The following is a 26380-nucleotide window of genomic DNA, read 5'->3' on the forward strand; positions in this document are numbered from 1 at the left end:
TCCTAAAGGAACGACCTTCAATTCTGAGGCTGTGGCCTCTAGTCCTAGACTCTCGCACTAGTGGAAACATCCTCTCCACATCCACTCTATCCAGGCCTCTCACTGTTCTGTACGTTGGTTTTCTATTCTGTTCACTGTTCACTGTTTGGTTTCTCTTCCTTTGCAGCTGGTTTCATCCAAGGTCCCCAAGGCGGAGTACATCCCGACGATTATCCGCAGGAACGACTCCTCCATTATCCCCATCCTCTACGTGAGTACAAGCTCAGTTTGGTTTATTGTCACGTGCGCCCGGGTACAGTGGGTGAAAAAGCCTTTGCCGCGTGCTAACCACTCAGTGGAAAGGCTATACAGGTGCTCCTCAACTTACGATGGGGTTCCGCTCCGAGAATGTCGTAAGCCGAAATGCATTGAATACACGCGATCGCGTGGCCGGAAGCGAGCGGCGTCTCGTTGTCGTTTGCACAATCGCAAAGTCAAAATATCGCAAGTCGAAGCATCGTAAGTCGGGGAGCATCTGTACAGTGATTACAATCGAGTTGTCCACAGCGTACAGACACGTGGTAAAGGGAATTGGAGCCGAGGTTTAAGAGAGTGAGGCAATTGTAACGCGTGATTGCAGATCCACTTCTGTGTCCAGCACACAAAGAGTTGCCAGGGTTGGGAGCAGGCTTTAGCTCGTTTGCCCTTGGGTTTCTAGCCTGCTTTAGTGGAAGGGAATAATGGAGACCCTCGTTTTAATGGACCACTTTATAACTTGTATAAGTTGTACCTGGTACAGTTTGTCTATCCCACAGGAATAGATCGGGTAGACGCATAGAGTCTCTTGCCCAGAGTAGGTGAATCGAGGACCAGAGGACATAGGTTGAAGGTGAAGGGGAAAAGATTTAATAGGAACCTGAGGGGTAACTTTTTCACACAGAGGGTGGTGGGTGCATGGAACGAGCTGCCGGAGGAGGTAGTTGAGGCTGGGACTATCACAATGTTTAAGAAACAGTTAGACAGGCCAGTTTTGGAGGGATATTGACCAAACGCAGGCAGGTGGGACTAGTGTAGCTGGGACACTGTTGGTCGGTGTGGGCAAGTTGGGCCGAAGGGCCTGTTTCCACACTGTATCACTCTGTGACTCTATAACTGGTTTTAGTGATAGCATACGGAGTTGGCGACGTTACTCCCGACTCGCACCGTCTCCCCAGCTTGCTGAAGGGTCCCGACCCAGAACGTCCCATCCGTACAGTCCAGTATAGTTTAGAGAACAGGCCCTTCGGCCCGCTGGGTCTGCGCCGACCAGCGATCCGAGTACACTAGTTCTATCCCACTCACTCGGGACAATTTACAGAAGCCAATTAACCTACAAACCTGCACGTCTTTGGAGTGTGGGAGGAAACCGGAGCTCCCGGAGAAAACCCACGCAGGTCACGGGGAGAACGTGCAAACTCCGTACAGGCAGCACCCGTAGTCGGGATCAAACCTGGGTCTCCGGCGCTGTGAGGCAGCAACTCTACTGCTGCACCACCGTGCCGGACAGTGGCCTTCAATGGTGAGATTCCCTACAGGGAATATGGCAGTTTTTTTTACCAGACTGTGCATCTGAAAACTCTGCATCTGAAAGCCCCCTCTGGACTCAATGTAATAATGACCATTTCCAAGATGATTGAGCACGGTGGCGCAGCGGTAGAGTTGCTGCCTCACAGCGCCAGAGACCCGGGTTCCATCCTGACTACGGGTGCTGTTTGTACGGAGTTTGCACATTCCTGCGTGGGGTTTCTCCAAGATCTTCGGTTTCCTCCCACAATCCAAAGACGTACAAGTTTGTAGGTTAATTTGCTTGGTATAATTGTGCATTCTCCCTAGTGTGTGTGAGATAGTGTTAGTGTGTGGGGTGATGGCTGGTCGGCATGGACTCGGTGGGCCGAAGGGCCTGTTTCCACACTGTATCTCTAAAGTCTAAAAAAGAGATTAGGAATTTGCTATCTCACCCTGACTGCTCACTTCTGCTGAATACTTAACGAAGGCAGGTAATGGTGTGGCTGCAAAGGCCACTCAATGGTGAGAAACGTTTAAAGGGTTAAGCAATGCCTTTCATTTCTTGACAGGACCATGAACACGCTACATTTGAAGACATTTTAGGTGAGTGAATCTCAAAGTTGCAGTGGTTGTTGAAGTCAAGGTCATGCAGAAGCATGTATTCTACTTGAATACCAAGTATTCAAGGTAGACACAAAATGCTGGAGTAACTCAGCGGGTCAGGCAGCATCTGTGGAGAACATGGATAGATGACGTTTCACAGAGTGCTGGAGTAACTCAGTGGGTCAGGCAGCATCTGTGGAGAACATGGATAGGTGACGTTTCACAGAGTGCTGGAGTAACTCAGCGGGTCAGGCAGCATCTGTGGAGAACATGGATAGGTGACATTTCGGGACTGAAGAAGGACCCCGCCCTGAAATGTCACCCATCCTTTTTCTCCAGAGATGCTGCCTGACTCGCTGAGTTACTCCAGCACTTTGAGTCTATCTTCAAGATTTAATAACAGAAAATGCTTTAAGGGCCCGTCCCACTTAGGTGATTTTTTAGGCGACTGTTAAAGTCGTAGCAGATCGCCAAAATTTTCTTTTACCTGACGACAATGACCACGACAATGACCACGACAATGACCACGACAATGACCACGACAATGACCACGACAATGACCACGACAATGACCACGACAATGACCACGACAATGACCACGACAATGACCACGACAATGACCACGACAATGACCACGACAATGACCACGACAATGACCACGACAATGACCACGACAATGACCACGACAATGACCACGACAATGACCACGACAATGACCACGACAATGACCACGACAATGACCACGACAATGACCACGACAATGACCACGACAATGACCACGACAATGACCACGACAATGACCACGACAATGCCGAGTCAGGTTGAGATTACACCGTCTTCGGAAACGTCGCGAAATTCCCACGCTGTCAATGCTTCTCCGGCGTCCTAATTTTCGCTGAAATCACTGACAAGTTGGTAATTACTTGAGAGTTTTGAAATATAACATCTTGCCCGGGTTACCTAAAAAAAACAAGCTTCACTGTAACAAGGCATAAACTGGATTGACTAATAGCAGTTTACTAATTTACTAATAGCAGTTTACTAGTTTACTAATAGCAGTATTAAGAAATTTAATTTTAAAAGTGGTTAAATGGATTTTTGGGCGGAGTGTGGGCATTCTTTGAAAATGTACGGGAGATGCATACCTGGTTTCTGGGTTGCATATCTGGGTTGGGAGCGCACTTTAAATGTAATCGCTGATGGCCATAAACATCGCAAAAATTCCCACGCTTACCTGACCGTCAAACTGTCGCCTCCAATCTACCTGTCAAATGTCCTGACGGTAAATAAATTGGTTAAACACAAGTATTTTATGGTATCTTCAAATGATTTTACTTAAATTATTATTACGTGCTTCTAAATGCATCTAAGAGAACGTAGCAAACCTGGGGACAGCGTGCGACAGACAGCGCCCGCAATAAGCAACGATACCTGGCGACAAGCCAGCTGTCGCAGAGAAATTTCACTCCGGATGATTTCTCAGCGACTTGCCGAGATCCGCTATGATGCTTGGAAGACTCTTCACGATCATGCCCACGGCACCCGTGAACTGTCGGCGACAGCCGAGACGCCAGTAGTCGCCTTAAAATCGCCTAAAGTGGGACAGGCCTTTTAAGATGACAGGGGAAAGATTTAATACGAGCCTTTTTTTACAGAAAGGGTGGTGGGTAGATGGAGTGAGCTGTTGGAGGAGGAGGTAGTTGAGGCAGGGACTATCATAATGTTTCATCGACATTTGGACAAGCAGGTTTAGAGGGATATGGGCCAAGTGCGGCAGGTGGGACTAGTGTAGATGGGACATGTTGGTCGGTGTGGGCAAGTTGGGCCGAAGGGCCTGTTTCCACGCTGTGTGACTCCACCACTCTTTGAGAATCACGTGTTTCCTCACAGAGGAGATTGAGAAGAAGCTGACCACCTATCGGAGGGGCTGCAAGATCTCCAAGCTGCTGATATTCTGCCAGGTGAGTCTTACAAGTTACAAGCAAATTATCCAAAGAGCATTCAAAGAATGACAAAGGGGCAGGAATAGGGGCAATGTGGGGCAGGGACAGGGGCACTGTGGGGCAGGGATAGGGGCACTGTGGGGCAGGGACAGGGGCACTGTGGGGCAGGGACAGGGCACTGTGGGGCAGGGACAGGGGCACTGTGGGACAGGGACAGGGCACTGTGGGGCAGGGACAGGGGCACTGTGGGACAGGGCACTGTGGGGCAGGGACAGGGCACTGTGGGGCAGACAGGGCACTGTGGGGCAGGAATAGGGGCACTGTGGGGCAGGGCACTGTGGGGCAGGAATAGGGGCACTGTGGGGCAGGGACAGGGCACTGTGGGGCAGGGACAGGGGCACTGTGGGGCAGGGACAGGGGCACTGTGGGGCAGGAATAGGGGCACTGTGGGGCAGGGACAGGGCACTGTGGGGCAGGGACAGGGCACTGTGGGGCAGGGACAGGGCACTGTGGGGCAGGGACAGGGGCACTGTGGGACAGGGACAGGGCACTGTGGGGCAGGGACAGGGGCACTGTGGGACAGGGCACTGTGGGGCAGGGACAGGGCACTGTGGGGCAGACAGGGCACTGTGGGGCAGGAATAGGGGCACTGTGGGGCAGGGCACTGTGGGGCAGGAATAGGGGCACTGTGGGGCAGGGACAGGGGCACTGTGGGGCAGGAATAGGGGCACTGTGGGGCAGGGACAGGGCACTGTGGGGCAGGGACAGGGGCACTGTGGGGCAGGGACAGGGCACTGTGGGGCAGGGACAGGGCACTGTGGGGCAGGGACAGGGGCACTGTGGGGCAGGGACAGGGCACTGTGGGGCAGGGACAGGGGCACTGTGGGGCAGGGACAGGGCACTGTGGGGCAGAGACAGGGGCACTGTGGGACAGGGACAGGGCACTGTGGGACAGGGACAGGGGCACTGTGGGGCAGGGACAGGGCACTGTGGGGCAGGGACAGGGCACTGTGGGACAGGGACAGGGGCACTGTGGGACAGGGACAGGGCACTGTGGGGCAGGGCACTGTGGGGCAGACAGGGCACTGTGGGGCAGGGACAGGGGCACTGTGGGGCAGGAACAGGGGCACTGTGGGGTAGGGACAGGGCACTGTGGGGCAGGGACAGGGCACTGTGGGGTAGGGGCAGGGGCACTGTGGGGCAGGGCACTGTGGGGCAGGAATAGGGGCACTGGGGCAGGGACAGGGCACTGTGGGGCAGGGACAGGGGCACTGTGGGGCAGGGACAGGGCACTGTGGGGCAGGGACAGGGCACTGTGGGGTAGGAACAGGGGCACTGTGGGGCAGGGACAGGGGCACTGTGGGGCAGGGACAGGGGCAGTGTGGGGCAGGGACAGGGCACTGTGGGGCAGGGACAGGGGCACTGTGGGGCAGGGACAGGGGCACTGTGGGGCAGGGACAGGGACACTGTGGGACAGGGCACTGTGGGGCAGGGCACTGTGGGACAGGGCACTGTGGGGCAGGGCACTGTGGGGCAGACAGGGCACTGTGGGGCAGGGACAGGGGCACTGTGGGGCAGGGACAGGGCACTGTGGGGCAGGGACAGGGCACTGTGGGGTAGGGACAGGGGCACTGTGGGGCAGGGACAGGGCACTGTGGGGCAGGGACAGGGCACTGTGGGGCAGGGACAGGGCACTGTGGGGCAGGGACAGGGCACTGTGGGGCAGGGACAGGGCACTGTGGGGCAGGGACAGGGCACTGTGGGGCAGGGACAGGGCACTGTGGGGCAGGGACAGGGCACTGTGGGGCAGGGACAGGGCACTGTGGGGCAGGGACAGGGCACTGTGGGGTAGGGACAGGGGCACTGTGGGGCAGGGACAGGGCACTGTGGGGCAGGGACAGGGCACTGTGGGGTAGGGACAGGGGCACTGTGGGGCAGGGACAGGGCACTGTGGGGTAGGGACAGGGGCACTGTGGGGCAGGGACAGGGGCACTGTGGGGCAGGGACGGGGCACTGTGAGACAGCAACTCTACCGCTGTGCCACAGTGCCAGCCATGTCTCTCCCATGGAAGGCAGACACTGGAGCATCTCAGCGGGTCAGGCAGCATCTCTGGAGAGAAGGAATGGGTGACGTTTCGGGCCGAGACCCTTCTTCTCATGGAGTTCCACACAGTTCCCTGAAAGTGGTGTCAGAGAGAGAATGGTGAAGAAAGGATTTGGCATGCTTGCCTTTGTTGGTGAAGGTATTGAGTACAGGAGTTGGGACACGGTATTAGAGATGTACAAGGTGATGGTGAGACCACATTTGGCGTTGTGTGTGGGTCCAGTCACTTTACTCCATGAAGGATGACATGAAGCTGCAAAAGGTGCAGTGAAGATTCACCAGGATGATCCCAGTACCAGACATAAAGTGCTAGAGTAACTCAGCGGGTCAGGCAGCGTCTCTGGGGAAACGTGAATCGGTGACGTTTTGGGTCAAGACCCTTCTTCATTCATGGGGCAGCACGGTGGTGCAGCAGCAGTGGCGGCACCAGAGACCCGGGTTCGATCCTGGTTTCCGGGTGCTGTCTGTACGGAGTTTGTACGTTCTCCCCGTGACCTGCGTGGGCTTTCTCTGGGAGCTCCGGTTTCCTCCCACATTCCAAAGGTGTGCGGGTTTGCAAGTCAATGGGCTTCGGTGAAGATTATAAATTGTCCCTAGTGTGTGTGTAGGATAGTGTTAGTGTGTGGGGATCGCTGGTCGGCACGGACTCGGTGGGCCGAAGGGCCTGTTTCCGCACTGTATCTCTAAACTAGACTAAAGAATGCATCTTGTGAGATCGTCCGAACACGGCCTGTCGTTTATGCACAAAAGATGTTGTCGTAAAAGGAGGCAAATGAGCTGTCACCATGGCAACCGTTCACATATTGATGTGTTCTGTGTGTTTTTAATCTAGGGGGGCCCAGGCCATTTGTACCTGCTGAAAAACAAGGTTGCCACCTTTGCCAAAGTGGAGAAGGAAGAGGACTTAATTCTGTAAGCCGACTACATTTCATATGTACATTACTAGCATAGAAACGTAGAAAATAGGTGCAGGAGTAGGCCATTCGGCCCTTCGAGCCTGCACCGCCATTCAATATGATCATGGCTGATCATCCAACTCAGTATCCTGATCCCTTTAGCCACAAGGGCCACATCTAACTCCCTCTTAAATATAGCCAATGAACTGGCCTCAACTACCTTCTGTGGCAGAGAATTCCACAGATTCACCACTCTCTGTGTGAAGAAATGTTTTCTCATCTCGGTCCTAAAAGAATTCCCCCTTATCCTTAAGCTGTGACCCCTGGTTCTGGACTTCCCCAACATCGGGAACAATCTTCCCGCATCTAGCCTCTCCAACCCCTTAAGAATTTTATATGTTTCTATAAGATATTGTAGTTGTATTGTAGTTTTAAAAAAATGTGTGAGTTTAGTTCATTGTCACGTGTACCGAGGTACCGTGAAAAGCTTTTGTTGCGTGCTAACCAGCCAGCAGAAAGACAGTACGTGATTACAATCGAGCCATTTACAGTGTACAGATACAGGATAAAGGGAATAATGTGAATAATGTTTAGTGCAAGATAAAGTCCGATCAAAGATGGTCCAAGGGTCTCCAATGAGGTGGATTGTAGTTCAGGACAGCTCTCTAGTTCATGTTCGTAAGTGATAGGAGCTGAATTAGGCCATTCGGCCCATCAAGTCTACTCTATTGTTCAATCATAGTTGATCTATCTCTCCCTCCTAACCCCATTCTCCTGCCTTCTCCCCATAACCCCTGACACCTGTACAAACGAAGAATCTATCTATCTCTGCTTTAAAAATATCCACTGAATTGGCCTCCACAGCCTTCTGTGGCAATGAATTCCACAGATTCACCACCCTCTGACTAAAGAAATTCCTCCTCACCTCCTTCCTAAAGGAACACCCTTTAATTCTGTTATATTCACAAAATGCTGGAGTAACTCAGCGGGTCAGGCAGCATCTCGGGAGAGAAGGAATGGGTGACGTTTCGGGTCGAGACCCTTCTTCAGACTGATGTCGGGGGTGGGACAAAGGAAGGATATAGGTGGAGACAGGAAGATAGAGGGAGATCTGGGAAGGAGGAGGGGAAGAGAGGGACAGAGGATCTATCTGAAGTTGGAGAAGTCGACGTTCATACCACCGGGCTGCAAACTGCCCAGGCGAAATATGAGGTGCTGCTCCTCCAATTTCCGGCGGGCCTCACTATGGCACTGGAGGAGGCCCATGACAGAGAGGTCAGACTGGGAATGGGAGGGGGAGTTAAAGTGCTGGGCCACCGGGAGATCAGTTGCGTTAATGCGGACCGAGCGCAGTTGTTCAGCGAAGCGATCGCCGAGCCTGCGCTTGGTTTCGCCGATATAAATAAGTTGACATCTAGAGCAGCGGATGCAATAGATGAGGTTGGAGGAGGTGCAGGTGAACCTCTGTCTCAACTGGAAAGACTGTTTGGGTCCTTTGATGGAGTTGAGGGGGGAGGTAAAGGGACAGGTGTTGCATCTCGTGCGGTTGCAAGGGAAAGTGCCCGGGGTTGGGGTGGTTTGGGTAGGAAGGGACGAGTGGACCAGGGAGTTGCGGAGGGAACGGTCTCTGCGGAACGCAGAGAGGGGAGGGGATGGGAAGATATGGCCAGTGGTGGGGTCCTGTTGTAGGTGACGGAAATGTTGGTGGATGATATGTTGGATCCGCTGGCTGGTGGGGTGGAAGGTGAGAACGAGGGGGATCCTGTCCTTGTTGCGAGTGGGGGGAGGGGGAGCAAGAGCGGAGCTGCGGGATGTAGAAGAGACCCTAGTGAGAGCCTCATCTATAATGGAGGAGGGGAAGCCCCGTTTTCTGAAAAACGAGGACATCTTGGAAGCCCTAGTCTGAAACACCTCATCCCGGGCGATTGAAACACCTCATCACCTCATTCTGTCGTCTTGAATCCTGTGGAAAATCAAAAAAACTGCAGATGCTGAAAATCTGAATAAAAACAGAAAATGTTTTTAGGTGTGAAGAGGAGAAGATTTAATAGGAACCTCAGGGGTAACTTTTTCACACAGAGGGTGGTGGGTGTATGAAACGAGCTGCCAGAGGAGGTGGTTGAGGCTGGGACTATCCCAACGTTTAAGAAACAGTTGGACAGGTACATGGATAGGACAGGTTTGGAGGGATATGGACCAAGCTAGGAACAGCAGCTCAAAGGGGTATAATATTTAACGTGAGGAAGTTTCAATCCGGACTATCACCAGGGAATTGGATAGATATTTTCAGGAAGGATTCATAGAGTCATGGAGAGATACAGCATGTAAACAGGCCCTTCGGCCCAACTTGCCCACACCGGCCAACATGTCCCAGCTACACTAGTCCCACCTGCCTGCGTTTGGCCCATATCCCTCCAAACCTGTCCTATCCATGCACCTGTCTAACTGTTCCTTAAACGTTGTGATAGTCCCAGCCTCAACTACCTCCTCTGGCAGCTCGTTCCATACACCCACCACCCTCTGTGTGGAAAAAGTTACCCCTCAGGTTCCGATTACATCCTTCCTCCCTTCTCACCTTAAAACACTTTCTGTTTTTGTTCAGATTTTCAGATTCGTATTAAATCCACCCCACCCCACCCCACCCCACCCCACCCCTCACCTTAAAACGTTAGAACAATAGGAGTGTTCTATTATGGATGTAGCTTCCAGTTGCCAGAGCCAATTCACACTGTAAGTTAATGTCTTTAGTCAGAGGGTGGTGAATCTGTGGAATTCTTTGCCACAGAATGCTGTGGAGGCCAAGTCAGTGGATATTTTAAAGTCAGAGATAGATAGATTGTTGATTAGTGCGGGTGTCAGGGGTTATGGGGAGAAGGCAGGAGAATGGAGTTAGGAGGGAGAGATAGATCAGCCATGATTGAATGGCGGAGTAGACCTGATGGGCCGAATGGTCTCATTGTGCTCCTATCACTTATGACCTGATGACCTTAATCTGCTTTATCCATGAAGTCTCTTGCGTTGCAGTTTAAACCATTGGTCTTTCTGGCGCAGGTTTTGGAAGCGACTGAGCAGGATGATGAGCAAGATCAACGCTGAGCCCAACGTGATCCACGTAATGGGCTGCTACATCCTGGGAAACCCGAACGGAGAAAAGGTAGGTCTCACCTGCGGGCGGACATCACCTGCGACCTCTGTGACCAATCCCTGGGTGGATCCATGTCTCCGGTCCTCTTACGAGCGCAGCGGTAGAGTTGCTGCCTCACAGCGCCGGAGACCTGGGTTCCATCCTGACCCTGACCACGGGCGCTGTCTGCATGGTGTTTGTACGCTCTCCACGTGACCTGCGTGGGTTTTCTCCGAGATCTCCGGTTTCTTCCCACAGTCCAAAGACGTGCAGGTTTGTAGGTTAATTGGCTTTGGTAAAATGTGTAAATTGTCCCTAGTGAGCGCAGGATAGTGTTAGTGTGCGGGGATCGCTGGTCGGCGCGGACACGGTGGACTTAATAGACAATAGACAATAGGTGCAGGAATAGGCCATTCGGCCCTTCGAGCCAGCACCGCCATTCAATGTGATCATGGCTGATCATTCTCAATCAGTACCCCGTTCCTGTCTTCTCCCCATACCCCCTGACTCCGCTATCCTTAATAGACTGAAGGGCCTGTTTCAGCAGCGTATCATACTAAAGAACACTAAACTACTCATTAGAGTCCGGATGGCACTTATTGCTTGGATCTTGACTGGTACGGGTGTCAGGGGTTATGGGGAAGAGGCAGGAAGATGGTCACACAGTGGTCCTTCTTTGTTCTTCAGACATCCATGGTCGAGCAACCCCTGGCTCTCGTTCAGCCCGTCCCCGAACCAGCACCGAGAGTTTCTATTTAACAATTGATCGCATAGGATTTTATAGATCACTTTATTTCCAGTTAGATTCCCATCGTGAGTTGAGTTTAGTTTATTGTCACATGTACCGAGGTACAGTGAGAAGCTTTTGTTGCGTGCTTTCCAATCAGCGGAAAGACAATACATGATTATAATACAGGTACATGATAAATGGAATAACGTGAATAACGTTTAGTGCAAATTAAAACCGGAACTGCAGATGCTGGTTTACAGCCAAGATAGACGCAAAATGCTGGAGTAACTCAGCGGGACAGGCAGCATCTCTGGAGAGAGGGAATAGGTGATGTTTTGGGTCGAGAAGGTGTCTGAAGAAGGGTCTTGACCAGAAACGACACCCATTTCTTTTCTCCAGAGATGCTGCCTGACCCACTGAGTTTCTCCAGAATTTTGTGTCTATCTTCCTGATTTATCAATTAGTTATTCATTCTCCCTCACCTCTCTCTGTCAGTCTCATCCTTGTTAGATTTCTTTCACTTCCACAGAGGTGCATTGATCTTATAGACATGTAGAAAATCATGAGAGGAATAGATCAGGTAGACACACAGAGCCTCTTGCCCAGAGTAGGAGAATCGAGAACCAGAGGACATAGGTTTAGAATGAGGGGGAAAGATTTATAGGAACCTAAGGGGTAACTTTTTACACAGAGGGTGGTGGGTGTATGGAACGAGCTGCCAGAGGAGGTAGTTGAGGCTGGGACTATCCCGAAGTTTAAGAAACAGTTAGACAGGTACATGGATAGGACAGGTTTGGAGAGATATAGGCCAAACGCAGGCAGGTGGGACTAGTGTAGCTGGGACATGTGGGTCAGTGAGAGTGTGGCCAGGGTGGTGTGGGTCAGTGAGAGTGTGGCCAGGGTGGTGTGGGTCTCTGATGATGCCGGCTGCCTTTATGAAGCAGCGACTCTGGTAAATCCCTTCGATGGTGGGGAGGTCATAGCTGGTGATGGGTGCGTTGAACTCAGCAGGTCAGGCAGCTTTGCTGCATAGAAACATAGAAAATAGGTGCAGGAGTAGAATGAGGGGGAAAGATTTATAGGAACCTAAGGGGTAACTTTTTACACAGAGGGTGGTGGGTGTATGGAACGATCTGCCAGAGGAGGTAGTTGAGGCTGGGACTATCCCGAAGTTTAAGAAACAGTTAGACAGGTACATGGATAGGACAGATCGGGTAGACACCCAGAGCCTCTTTTCATCAATTGAGTTCAGTTTAGTTTGGAGATACAGAACGGAAATAGGCCCTTCGGCCCACTGGGTCTACGCCAACCAGCGATCCTCCACACACTAGTTCCATCCTACATGCCAGGGACAGTTTACAGAAGCCAATGAACCTATTTGGAACGTGGAGAAGACCCATGCGTACACTGGGACATGTTGGTTGGTGTGGGCAAGTTGGGCAGAAGGACCTGTTTCCACACTGTATCGCACTGTAAACACGGTACACTGTTATTATATTGTTTACTGTGCACTAGGTTTACATATTCTGTTGTGCTTCAGCAAGTAAGAATTTAATAGTTCTACCTGGGACACATGACAATAAAACACTCTTGACTTGACTCTATGAGGCTGATCTGGAATGGGGTAAATATGTTCACTCTGTAGATTTCCTACACCTCTATAAGATCAATGCATCTCGGTGCGGAAGTGAAAGAAAATTAGAAGCGGAATCGAAGTGAGTCGAGGCTCTCAGTGTGTTCCCAGCAGCCTCTCTCTCCGAGAGTGCAATAGACAATAGACAATAGGTGCAGGAGTAGGCCATTCGGCCCTTCGAGCCAGCACCGCCATTCAATGTGATCATGGCTGATCATTCCCAATCAGTACCCCGTTCCTGCCTTCTCCCCATACCCCCTGACTCCGCTATCCTTAAGAGCTCTATCTAGCTCTCTCTTGAATGCATTCAGAGAATTGGCCTCCACTGCCTTCTGAGGCAGAGAATTCCACAGATTTACAACTCTCTGACTGAAAAAGTTTTTCCTCATCCTAACCAATAGTATTGGTCAGCACATCCACTTACACAGGGATTGCTTGCTTCAGGTGAATCCAATGGTTTTTGCTTTCTTCTTCAGCTTTTTCAGAGCCTAAAGAATATGATGAGGCCCCACCGAATCTCCTTTGAGTCTCCTTTGGAACTTTCTGCTCAAGGTATGTTCAGATTTGAAAACCCAACAAACCACAGGCACCAAAAATGTGAATCAACAGACATGCAAACGTCGTACTTTACAAACGTCAAAGAAGTAATTCAGTATATTAAATAAAACAATAATAATGCCAAGCCAAAACATTGCCCCTCCAAGTACATATCTCCCACTCCCCCTGACTCTCAGTGAGGAAGGGTCTCAACCCAAGGCGGCCCCATTCCTTCTCTCCAGAGATGCTGCCTGACCCGCTGAGTTACTCCAGCTATTTGTGTCTTATCTTCTCAAGTCATTCTAGTTTGGAGCCTTGTTAGAGGTTGTAGTGTTTAATAGCCTGACGGTTCATAAGTTCATAACTTCGAGAAGCAGAATTAGACCATTAGGCCATTTGGCTGATCTATCTTTCCCTCTCAACCCCATACTCCTACCTTTGCCCCATTACCACTGACACCCTGACTCAAGAAGATGGTTGTTGGGAAGAAGCTGTTCTTGAACCTGGACATTACAGTTTTCAGGCTCCTGTACCTTCTTCCCGATGGCAGGGGTGAGGTGAGAGTGTGGCCAGGGTGATGTGGGTCAGTGAGTGTGTGGGTCGGTGAGAGTGTGGCCAGGGTGGTGTGGGCCAGTGAGAGTGTGGGTCAGTGAGAGTGTGGCCAGGGTGGTGTGGGTCAGTGAGAGTGTGGCCAGGGTGGTGTGGGTCAGTGAGAGTGTGGCCTGGGTGGTGTGGGTCAGTGAGTGTGTGGGTCAGTGAGAGTGTGAGTCAGTGAGAGTGTGGCCAGGGTGGTGTGGGTCAGTGAGAGTGTGGGTCAGTGAGAGTGTGGCCAGGGTGTGTGGGTCAGTGAGAGTATGGGTCAGTGAGAGTGTGGCCAGGGTGGTGTGGGTCAGTGAGAGTGTGGCCAGGGTGGTGTGGGTCAGTGAGTGTGTGGCCAGGGTGGTGTGGGTCAGTGATAGTGTGGCCAGGGTGGTGTGGGTCAGTGAGTGTGTGGCCAGGGTGGTGTGGGTCAGTGAGAGTGTGTGCCAGGGTGGTGTGGGTCAGTGAGAGTGTGGGGGGGGGGGGGGTGGGTCAGTGAGAGTGTGGCCAGGGTGGTGTGGGTCAGTGAGAGTGTGTGCCAGGGTGGTGTGGGTCAGTGAGAGTGTGGCCAGGGTGGTGTGGGTCAGTGAGAGTGTGGCCAGGGTGGTGTGGGTCAGTGAGAGTGTGGCCAGGGTGGTGTGGGTCATTGAGAGTGTGGCCAGGGTGGTGTGGGTCAGTGAGAGTGTGGCCAGGGTGGTGTGGGTCTCTGATGATGCTGGCTGCCTTTATGAGACAGCGAGTCTGGTAAATCCCTTCGATGGTGGGGAGGTCAGAGCCGGTGATGGGTGCGTTGAACTCAGCAGGTCAGGCAGCTTTGCTGCAGAACATGGATCAGTGACGTCTCGGGTCGGGACCCTTCTTCGGGCACGTTTTACTTTCATCATTGGGGGACCATTTCCTTGGGCAGCTTACACACCAGCGGTATGAATATTGATTTCTCTAACTTCAAGTAATTCTTGCATCCTCTCTCTCTCTCTCCCTCTCTCTCCACCCCTCCCCCACCCTAGTCAGCGTACCAGTTTCACTGTCTGTACAACTCATTGTCACCTATCCCACAGCCAACAATGGACCATTGTGGGCTCCACATTTCCTTGACCATCGTTGCTTTTTGCATTTCTTCCATTCATTTGTCCTGTATCTCTTGTTTCCCTTTCCCCTGACTGTCAGTCGGAGGCAGGGTCTCGACCCGAAACGTCACCTATCCATGTTCTCCAGAGATGCTGCCTGACCCGCTGAGTTACTCCAGCATTTTGTGTCTACCTTTGACTGACTGACTGTTGTCTCGTTGAATCACAGGGAAGCGGATGATCGAGACGTACTTTGATTTTCGTCTCTATAGACTGTGGAAATCCAGGCAGCACTCCAAGTTACTGGACTATGATGACATCTTGTGAGGGGAAAGGAAGATGGAATTGGAATAATCAATTGTAACTGCTCCCGTTGAGAAAGCCATCTCCCCAGTGCAGATGGCATGATGGGACGGAGAAGAACCTGCAGATTCCTCTGTTGTATCTTGTTCAGATGAAGATCGGGTTATTGGAAGTCCCGGCCAAGCGTGGATCAGAGCCGTTGGGAAGCTTTGTCGCCTTGAGCAGATGAAGCAGGAGTATGGATTTTACTTTCTGCAGGGCGAGGCAGGAGTGTGTCGGGTTAACATTTTTCACCCCCACCCTCATTGGGCAAAGGTCGGGCTGCTGGGATCTTGGCAGAGCCAGAGTGTGCCACGCGAGGTTCTTCGATGGTTCTATGGGCTTGGCGCGAAACGTGCGTGGGTTAGGAATGCCTGGTCACGGGAACACTCGGCGGAAGCCAGCTTTGTGAGAAGTAAAGCAGTCAAAGGTTTTATTACTGAATATAGGTACAATGGACTTTTAATTGAATAGTGCTAATTATACGAGTTAGTTAATCAGAGTCTCTCAGTAGTTAGGAGGATATTTCATCTATTTGAGAGTGTGGTGCCGTGGGTTTCATTATCATTTAGTTGGCCACTCTGAGCTGAGCTGATTAAAGGCTTCACTAGGTTGAAAATTGGACTCTTGGGGCGAAAACGTCCACGATTAAGTATTCTTATTGTCTTTACTTTATTGGCTGTAGTCCGAACACTAGTAGTGATAGAGTTGTAGAGAAAGAGTCACGTGAGTTTTATTGTGCTCGGAACAAAACTAGGTGTAGGCAGGATGTGAACATTGGGAAAAGTCAAGGGTGAAGTTGGTGGTAAAATGGCCAACACTTGAGTACATAGAGTATTAACAACGACGGGCGGTTAACCTCTCTAGGGTGAACTCCATCAGATACATTGTGGACACCAACGACATTGTCTTCATTTAATTAGAGACACTCTAATGGCTTTTGATGGTCAATATGATGGTCTTTGTGGTTCAATTATGAACTTTGAATTCATTTTACTTCCAAGATAGCTCCATTGTGCCAGGTCTGAACACGAAGTGTTGACTTTTATTGATTGATGCACTGGAATTGATTTGATTTCAAGATTATTTATCCTCGATCCCATTACATTGATGTTTCAAATACCATTCTTAAAATGATAGTGTGGCAGAATTTTGGAGATGTTTTACTGTTGTGACTTAGGCTAGGAGCTCTAGATTTAGGAGCTATCCTTTATTTAGGATATTATTGTAGTTCAAGCGTTTGGTTAAAGAATATTCTAGAAGTGTTGCGATGTAGTCTAGCCGTCGAGCGAGGAACCAGGGGCAGCTTGATTTGCAATCAGCTACTTTCCAGGTGACCCCCTCAACTTTAGTTCTTGGTGTAAGACTGTTTCAAGCAGTCAGAGTGACTTCTTTGTTAATGTAAAAATGCTCCAATAATGAGACGCATCTCAGTAGTTAAATTGTTCTCTCTGAGTTCAAAGTTGGAGTGGAGGTAGAGGAGGCACGAATAACTTTAACCTTCCTAAACTCAATAAGTTGCTGGTTCACGACCACCAAATATGTTCTTCAATTAGAATTTCCTCAGTATAAATCTTTAAACTATGGAATACGATATTATCGTGCAGATATAATGTTGATTGTACCAGATGTTTTTTTATTTCCCCATTTGAAGCAACCAACTTTCCATTAAAAGAACTTTCATTTTCCGTACTTCACATTTATGATTCAGCTACAGATATTCTGGTAACATTCTGCATAATCAGACGCTATCAGTGAATGACCATGTCCTGCATTTACAGAATGTAGAGGAGCCACTGGTTATAGACACAAAATGCTGGAGTAACTCAACGGGACAGGTAGCATCTCTGGAGAGAAGGAATGGGTGACGTTTTGGGTCGGGACCCTTCTTCGGACTGAGAGTCAGGGGAGACCCGTACCTTTACTCCAGGCCTATGGCACCCGGATCCTCGCCCGTTCCTTCTCTCCAGAGATGCTGAGTTACTCCAGCATTTTGTGTCTGTCTTCGGTGGAAACCAGCATCTGCAGTTCTTTCCTACACAGATTAGGCTTGTATACACTGGAATTTAGAAGGATGAGAGGAGATCTTATCGAAACGTATAAGATTATTAAGGGGTTGGACACGTTAGAGGCAGGAAACATGTTCCCAATGTTGGGGGAGTCCAGAACAAGGGGCCACAGTTTAAGAATAAGGGGTCGGCCATTTAGAACGGAGATGAGGAAAACCTTTTCCAGTCAGAGAGTTGTGAATCTGTGGAATTCTCTGCCTCAGAAGGCAGTGGAGGCCAATTCTCCGAATGCATTCAAGAGAGAGCTAGATAGAGCTCTTAAGGTTAGCAGAGTCAGGGGGTATGGGGAGAAGGCAGGAACAGGGTACTGATTGAGAATGATCAGCCATGATCACATTGAATGGCGGTGCTGACTCGAAGGGCCGAATGGCCTCCTCCTGCACCTATTGTCTATTGTCTATCCCCTGGTTCATTAGTGGGTCTGAGGAAGTTCATTCAGCCCATCTTGTCTCCCTTGCCTAAAATTCCATCCCCTCCTGCTTCTGCTGTGGGCTGGGTCTTCAAGAGCCAAGAGTGTTTTATAGTCATGTGTCCCAGATAGGACAATGACATTCTTAGGTGCAGCAGCACAACACAATATGGAAGCATAGTGCACTGTAAATAATATACTAAACGAGAAAAGCTTGCATATATACACATTATACATATACGTACGTATATGTGTAGGAAAGAACTGCAGATGCTGGTTTAAATCAAGGGTAGACACAAAATGCCGGAGTAACTCAGCGGGTCAGGCAGCAACTCTGGAGAGAAGGAATGGGTGACGTTTCTGGTCGAGACCCTTCTTCAGTCTGACCCGAAACGTCACCCATTCCTTCTCTCCAGAGATGCTGCCTGACCTGCTGAGTTACTCCAGCATTTTGTGCATATGTATATGTGTGTGTACACACACACACACACACACACACACACACACACACACACACACACACACACACACACACACACACACACACACACACACACACACACACACACACACACACACACACACACATAAAAAACAAACAATAACAACAATATTACAGAGACCATTATTGTTATTATTGAGGTGCAATAATGGTCTATGTAATTCAGAGCTTGCTGGAGGTTGTAGAGTTTAATAGCCGAGTGGCTGTAAGGAAGAAGCAGTCCCTGAACCTGGGCGTTTGTTGGAACAAGTTGCAGGTTTCCATTGTGGGGGATGCATTTCAATGATGCATGCTCGAGGGACTTCCTAACTCGTAGGAGTTTTTCTGTGCAGTGACTCACCATTAATAGTTCAGAGTGGGATCCACAGATATCCCGGAGGAATGACGTCAATTGTACCATCCATTCTCGGAGGTTTTGGCACAGATGCACCATTAGAATGGAGAGACAGCCCCCGCATTAGATTTACCCTTGCCTCCTTTCAACCTGTTGCTCTCTGATTCATTCCCACAATTTAATTTAATGTTTCGTCGTTGAGATACAAAGCGCAGAAACAGGCCCTTCGGCCCACTGAGTCCATGCCGACCTGCAGTCACCGCACACTAACAGTATCCCACACACACACTTGGGACAATTTACATTTTTTTTTAACCTAAGCCAATTAACCTACAAGCATGTACATCTTTGGAGTGTGGGAGGAAACCGGAGGAATGCCCACAGAGGTCACGGAGAGAACGTACATTCCCAAAGACGTGCGGGTTTGTAGATTAATTGGCTTCTGTAAATTGCCTCTAGTGTGTAGTGAGAAAGTGGGATATCATAGAGCTAGTGTGAACGGGTGGGCAATGGTTGGCATGGACTCGGTGGGACGCAGGGCCTGTTTCCATGCTGGATCTTCAAACTAGAATTCTCTCTTTCTTGACTGAATTAAAGTGGGAACCTGATTTCTGCTCATGCATGTTTTAAGTTTTGTGAAGGTACTAGCCTAGAATTAGTCATTATGATGATGGAGTGTTGCTTAGAACACACCCAGAGTCAGAAGAAGGGTTCTGACCCATTCCTCCTCCCCAGAGATGCTGCCTGACCCTCTGAGTTACTCCAGCACTCTGTGCCTATCTCCAGAGTATGATCCCTACACACACAGTTAAACATTGATGTGAAGGCTTATAGAAGTGATACAATGAACCCACGATCACCAGAGTACAGACAGGTCACTGGTCCTGATATACCCATCGCACATCACAACTTCTACATGTAGAGAAATGTCCCGCTGAGAATGGACTCCAGCAGATGAAGAGCATGTATTGATGAAGACCATAACATGGTCCATGAAGACCATGTATGATTCAAGACCCTCACTGGTAGAGTTGCCAACTGTCCCGTATTAGCCGGGACATCCTGTATTTTGGGCTAAATTGGATTGTCCCGTACGGGACCGCCCTTGTCCCGTATTAGGCCCGGATGCTGTAGGTCTGGACAGTGTGGGCCCGGAGGCCTGTGCGCCACTTAACGGAGGTTGTGTAGCAACCCGCCTCCCGGCCCGGGCGGCCGCCATTGGTGAAGCGGGAGCACGTGGCCGTTGGCTGGGTGAGGTCATGTGGGGCGCGGGGCGGTGACGTCACATTGTCTCTTATTTGGGAGTGAGGAAGTTGGCAACCCTAATCTCTGGCCCTAAATGATGGGAGAACGGACCTCCACAAAATTACTGTGATCTATTTCTCAACCGCATCCTTAATGCATTGCGGTTCATTGGGCTAAAACAACTTCTGAAAACTGGAGGAACAGCACCTCATTTTTCGTTTGGACAGCTTACAACCCAGTTCAGTTTAGTTGGTCACGTGTACCGAGGTACAGTGTGCTATCTAGTCAGTGGAAAGACAATACATGACAACCCAACGGTATGAATATTGATTTCTCTAACTTCAAGTAACCCTTGTCTCTCTCCGTCCCTCCCACACCATAGTCAGCGTACTAGTTTCACTGTCGTCCTGTTGAGTTTCAGTCTGTAACACTCGTTATCACCTTCCCCACAGCCAACAATGAAGCATTGTGGGCTCCACCTTTCCTTGACCATTGTTACTTTTTTGCACAGTCTGAAGAAGAACCTCGACCCGAAACGTCACCCTGAAACTTCTCTCCTGAGATGCTGTCTGACCTGCTGAGTTACTCCAGCATTTTGTGAATAAATACCTTCGATTTGTACCAGCATCTGCAGTTATTTTCTTACGTTACCTTTCTGCACATCTTTCATTCAGTTGTTCTATATCTCTCTATATCACCGTCTATTTCTCTCGTTTCCCTTCCCCCCGACCCTCAGTCTGAAGAAGGGTCTCGAACCGAAACGTCACCCATTCCTTTCCTCCAGAGATGCTGCCTGACCCGCTGAGTTACTCCAGCTTTTTCTAAAAAACGAAATGTCCACAATTTGGTGTGGTTTGTGTCACAAGGTAATGCAGAAAAACTCTGATAATTGGGACTGCTGGGACCCTGGTTGTGTGAGACTCACAGATTTGTCAACTATTGGCAGTTACTGTTATTAAACCCCAAACACACTTCTATTTTGCTTTGCGTCCTGTTAGATACATTTTACAGTCATCCTGGTGAGTTTAATGGTAGCAGGAAATATATGTGAAAGACCAGAGGACATAGGTTTAAGGAGAAGGGGAAAAGATTTAATAGGAACCTGAGGGGTAACTTTTCCACACGGAGGGTGGTGGGTGTAAGAAACGAGCTGCCAGAGGAGGTCGTTGAGGCTAGGACTATCTCGACGTTTAAGAAACAGTTAGACAGGTACATGGATAGGACAGGTTTGGAGGGATTATGGACCAAACGCGGGCAGATGGGATGAGTGTAGCTGGGACGTGTTGGCCGGTGTGGGCAAGTAGGGCTGAAGGGCCTGTTTCCACACTGTGTCACTCTATGACTCTATGGTCTGGACCCCTACATGGCCTTGAGTCCATACCCATGGCCCTGGCCTTTGTTCAGATCCCTGGCTCTGACCCCACACACGCACACGCACATGCACACGCACACGCACACGCACACACGCTCTCTGGTCCTCTGGCTCGTACACACACCGGATGAACGAGTGAACCAAATGTCTGAAGAAAGGTCTCGGCCCTTGAAACGTCACCCATCCTATCCTTTTTTCTCCAGAGGTGCTGCCTGACCCCCTGAGTTATAGGGTGGTGGGTGGGATGATTCTAGTTATGGTTGGATGATTCAGTTGCCTGTAAGGGTTGCCAACTTCCTCACTCCCAAATACGGGACAAGGTGACGTCACCGCCCCGCGCCCCACGTGACCTCGCCCAGCCAGCGGCCACGTACTCCCGGCCCGAGTGGCCGCCATTGGTGGAGCGGGAGCACGTGGCCACTGGCTGGGTGAGGTCACGTGGGGCGCGGGGCGGTGACGTCACCCTTTGTCCCATATTTGGGAGTGAGGAAGTTGGCAACCCTACTAATACGGGACAAGGGCGGTCCCATACGGGACAAACTAATGTAGCCCAAAATATGGGATGTCCCGGCTAATACGGGACAGTTGGCAACCCTAGTTGCCTGGATAGCAGCTGGGATGAAACTGTCCCTGAATCTGGAGGGACTTCACACTTTTCACACTTCTGTACCTTTTGCCCGATGGGAGAGGGGAGAAGAGGGAGTGGCCGGGGTGCGACTGGCCCTTGATTAGATGAGATCCGTACAGTTGTGTTTATTGTCCCGTGTGCCGAGGTACAGTGAAAAGCTTCAGGAACCGAGCTGTGCCACACGTGACAATTCCTCAGCCGATCTCTCGGGTAGTTTACGTTAAAGAGAGAGAGAGAGAGAGAGAGAGAGAGAGAGAGAGAGAGAGAGAGAGAGAGAGAGAGAGACACACACACACACACACACACACACACACACACACACACACACACACGCCAGGTGCAGTTCCTGCTGTGATCCGCTGCAGTCTCACACTTCATATTGATGCGTTGGTGGCTAGATGCCACAGGGATGTGTGTGTCACGTGCCTGTATCACATTTGTAATTGTCACCAGTGAACACGGCTGAAAGTGGTCCTGTGAGAAGTAGCCCAGTTCCCCGAGAACCAGTTCTATAATTGTCCTCTTCAGAGCTTTTCACCAGAGGCACTGAGCAACACAGCACCTCCTCAACTATCACCACTCCCACTTTGTTCATGCCGGAACATTCTTTGTAGAGGATGCTGTGATACTCTTCATGTAAAAGCAGCCATGAGCTATCTAGAGAATTGGTGAAGATTGTACCTGGCTGGTGTGTTGGTGCACTCGATATAAATCATTTATCAGATGCCTGATACAGCAATAATTAAGTTTAGGTTATTGATCTGATAATCTTTAAGCTTCAATATATTTAAAGTCTACGTTTTTTGACTGTGCAACGTCACAATGCAAACATTACTGGCTGTTGAAGTTCATAAGTTCGAGGAGCAGAATTAGGCCATTCGGCCCATCAAGTCTACTCTGCCACTTAATCGTGGCCGATCTATCTCTCCCTCCCAACCCCATTCTCCTGCCTTCTCTCCATCACCCCTGACACCCGCACTAATCAACAATCTATCTATTTCTGCATTAAAAATATCCATTGACTTGCCCTCCACAGCCGTCTGTGGCAATGAATTCCACAGATTCACCACCTTTTGACTAAAGAAATTCATCCTCGTCTCCGTACGCACTTCTATTCTGAGGCTGTGACCTCCAATCCTAGACTCTCCCACTAACGGAAACATTCTCTCCACATCCACACTGTCCAAGCCTTTTACTATTCGGTATATCTAGGCAAATAATACCATGCATCAGTACTGATGGAGCAAATAGAAAGGAAACTGCCTGCAGAATTATAGTGTTGGCACTGCAGAGAAAGTGGAGATTAAAACGTGCAAGAGCCCCAACTAGATAGATTTAGAGATTGGCATTAATCTCATATTAATGGCGGTCGCCCAGGCCGGGAGCACGTGGCCGCTGGCTGGGTGAGGTCACGTGGGGCGCGGGGCGGTGACGTCACCCTTCGTCCCTTATTTGTGAGTGAGGAAGTTGGCAACCCTACCAATATGGGACATGGGTGGTCCCGTACGGGACAAACCAATTTAGCCCAAAATACGGGATGTCCCGGCTAATACGGGACAGTTGGCAGCCCTACTCTAAGACCCTTCTACCTGGACACCCCTCTCCGCACTAGCCCAGGGTGGAGTGATTAGTCCTAGTCCACTGAACCTCTGTGTAGTCTACTCTTCCAAAATAGAATGCAACTCATGCCAGCCTTGAGAAAATAAGTGCCACAAATGGCAAAATGGCCCATTTGCCAAATGGAAGTTCATTCATAAGTTCTAAGAGCAGAATTAGGCCATTCGGCCCATCAAGTCTATTCCACCATTCCATCATGGCTGATCTATCTCTCCCTCCTAGCCCCATTCTCCTGCCTTCTCCCCATAACCCCTGACACTAAAGATGGACCGTTGGGGACCACATTGAGCACTTTGTAACTTTGTCAGCGCCCTTTACTGTTTGCAGTACGGTACGCAGAACCAAGAATCTCACCGTGGCACGCCACACGTGATAATAAATGATCAATCCATCGTTCAACAAACCCTGCCCAATCCTTCTGTCAAGGGAAGCCATCTCCTCTATCTCACTCTCCCCGCTCTCTCCCTCCCCCTCTCTCCATCTCTCCTCTCTCCTTCCCTTTCCCTTCCTCTCTCCCCTTCCTCTCTCTCTCCCCCTTTCTCAACCCCTCTCTACCCCCGCCCTCACCCCCTCTCCCCCTCTCTCTTCCCCTCTCCCCATCTCTTTCCCTCTCTTCTTCCATCTCCCTTCCCCCCTCTCTCCCTCTCTCTCCCCCTCTTCCCAACTCTTTCCCTCTCTCCTTCCCTCTCCCTCACTCTCTCCCTCTCTCTCCCCCTCTCCCCATCTCTCCCCCCTCTCTCTCACCCTCTCTCCGTCTCTCTCCCTCTTTCCTTCCCTCTCCCCTCTCTCCTTCCCTCTCCCTCCCTCCCTCTCCCTCTCTCTCCCTCTCTCTCCCCATCTGTCCCCATCTCCCCATCTCTCTCCCCCCCTCTCTCCCCCTCTCCCCCTAGTTAGCACACCACTCTCTGATTTGTCTATAAACGTTCCTGCTTGAGCTGTCAGACTCTGCACTTTCCACATTTAACAATCAGTTCTGATTTGGATAATATTGAACATTTTACAGTTTTGAGATGTCATTTAATAAACTGCTTTGAGAGAAAAGGGAATGTGCCGTGTATTGCGTGTTGCGTGTCTGTGTTGTCACCCACACAGTGAGCCACCATGTTATATGTTCTCCCCTCTCCTGTGAGGCAGAGACAAGCACAGCCATTCCACCGGCTGTGAGTTGGTCTCCAATATATTGAAGGCATTTTAAAATCGCTGTTTCTTTTTTAAAAAGCATCCTCCTCGAATCTACTTACACCAGTTTCCTTCACACACGCCGAGCAAGAGAGGATAGATGGTAGATGGTGGTGAGCAAGTCCAGAACAAGGGGTCACAGTTTAAGGATAAGGGGGAAGTCTTTTAGGACCGAGATGAGAACGTTTTTTTTCACACAGAGAGTGGTGAATCTGTGGAATTCTCTGCCACAGAAGGTAGTTGAGGCCAGTTCATTGGCTATATTTAAGAGGGAGTTAGATGTGGCCCTTGTGGCTAAAGGGATCAGGGGGTATGGAGAGAAGGCAGGTACGGGATACTGAGTTGGATGATCAGCCATGATCATATTGAATGGCGGTGCAGGCTCGAAGGGCCGAATGGCCTACTCCTGCATCTATTTTCTATGTTTCTATGTTTCTATCTCTTGAGAAACGGAATAGGTGACATTTCAGGTTGGAACCCTTCCTCAGTCTCTGAATTTTGTGTCTATCTTCAGTATAAACCAGCATCTGAGAGGGAACATCTCCTGATTTTATGTCACCCCTTGCAAGGGAGTGAATATCATCCCTTACCAACAGAGCAACCCCACCCCCTCTGCCCACCTGTCTGTCTTTTCGATAGGACGTATACCCCTAAATATTCAGTTCCCAGCCCTGATCCTCTTGTAGCCATGATCTCTGTAATCATACTTGCCAATATCTAACTGAGCCTCAAGCTCATCCATTTTATTTTTTATACTACGCGCATTCAAATACAACACTCTAACTTCGGTATTCACCTCCCCCCTCACACCGGTTCACTTGCAAGGGGTGACATAGAATCAGGAGATGTAGAATCAGTATGGACAAAACTGAGGAATTGTAAGGGTAAAAAGACCCTAATGGGAGTTATCTATAGGCCCCCAAACAGTAGCCTCGACACAGGGTGCAAGTTGAATCAAGAGTTAAAATTGGCAGGGGGTAGGTGATTGACTGATTCACTTACAGCTCGTTTACTAATGTTCCACCGGTGAGAGTTGAAAATAAATGAAACTCAACAATGCTAACTTGACACTTTGCAAAGGATTGTTTAATTTGTAAAGAAATGGAGATGTCACTGTTCCTGTTGGTGTGCTGTAGATTACAAAACCTAGAGCATTATCGATTCTTCATAAAAGCCTCGACTATTATTGATTCTTCAGGACTGAAAAAAATCTTTAAAAATAATTTCAATAATGTCCAATCCATAATAAACCCACGACGCATAAAAAGATCAGTCCACATTTAATGCACTATAAATAAGGAAACCATTACTGTCTGGTTGTTAATTGGTAGCAATTTGTGTATAAACTAGGCCATCGATAAACTTGAGCAATTGTATCTTCCCATTCATGACTAAAATTATCTGTCTCTGGTTATGCATGGTTAAAGTAAAACATTTTTCACACAAATGTCTCCGAGAACGATTCAGATTTCCAATCTGCATCTCCAACAAAAATAGTTTAGCTTCGAGACACAGTGTGGAAACATGCCCTTCGGCCCACCAAGCCCGCATTGTAGAGGCCGAGTCAGTGGATATTCTTGAGGCAGAGATGGATAGATTCTTGATTAGTACGGGTGTCAGGGGTTACGGGGAGAAGGCAGGAGAATGGGGTTAGGAGGGAGAGATAGATCAGCCATGATTGAATGGCGGAGTAGACTTGATGGGCAGAATGGCCTAATTCTGCTCCTATCACATGACTATATGATCAGTGATCCCCGCACATTAACACTACCCTACAGACACTAGGGACAATTTCACACTTGCACCAAGCCAATTAACCTACAAAGCTGCACGTCTTTGGAGTGCGGGAGGAAATAGAATATCTCAGAGAAAACCCACGCAGATCACGGGGAGAACGTACAAACTCCGTACAGACAGCGCCTGTGGTCGGGATTGAACCCGGG

General features: G+C 49.7%; 1 protein-coding gene across 1 annotated transcript in view; it reads left to right on the forward strand.

Moving 5' to 3' along the window:
- LOC144608444 (NMDA receptor synaptonuclear signaling and neuronal migration factor-like) overlaps positions 1-16754 on the forward strand; it is a 40883-nt gene extending 24129 nt beyond the window's left edge. The window contains 7 exon segments of the mRNA XM_078426218.1: positions 167-250; positions 2094-2127; positions 4018-4088; positions 7007-7086; positions 10122-10224; positions 13034-13109; positions 14970-16754. Coding sequence (XP_078282344.1) covers positions 167-250; positions 2094-2127; positions 4018-4088; positions 7007-7086; positions 10122-10224; positions 13034-13109; positions 14970-15067 — 546 coding nt within the window. The 3' untranslated portion in view covers positions 15068-16754.
- The last annotated feature ends 9626 nt before the right edge of the window (positions 16755-26380 follow it).

The sequence above is a fragment of the Rhinoraja longicauda genome, chromosome 31, assembly GCF_053455715.1.
Source record: "Rhinoraja longicauda isolate Sanriku21f chromosome 31, sRhiLon1.1, whole genome shotgun sequence".
Taxonomy (NCBI): Eukaryota; Metazoa; Chordata; class Chondrichthyes; order Rajiformes; family Arhynchobatidae; genus Rhinoraja; species Rhinoraja longicauda.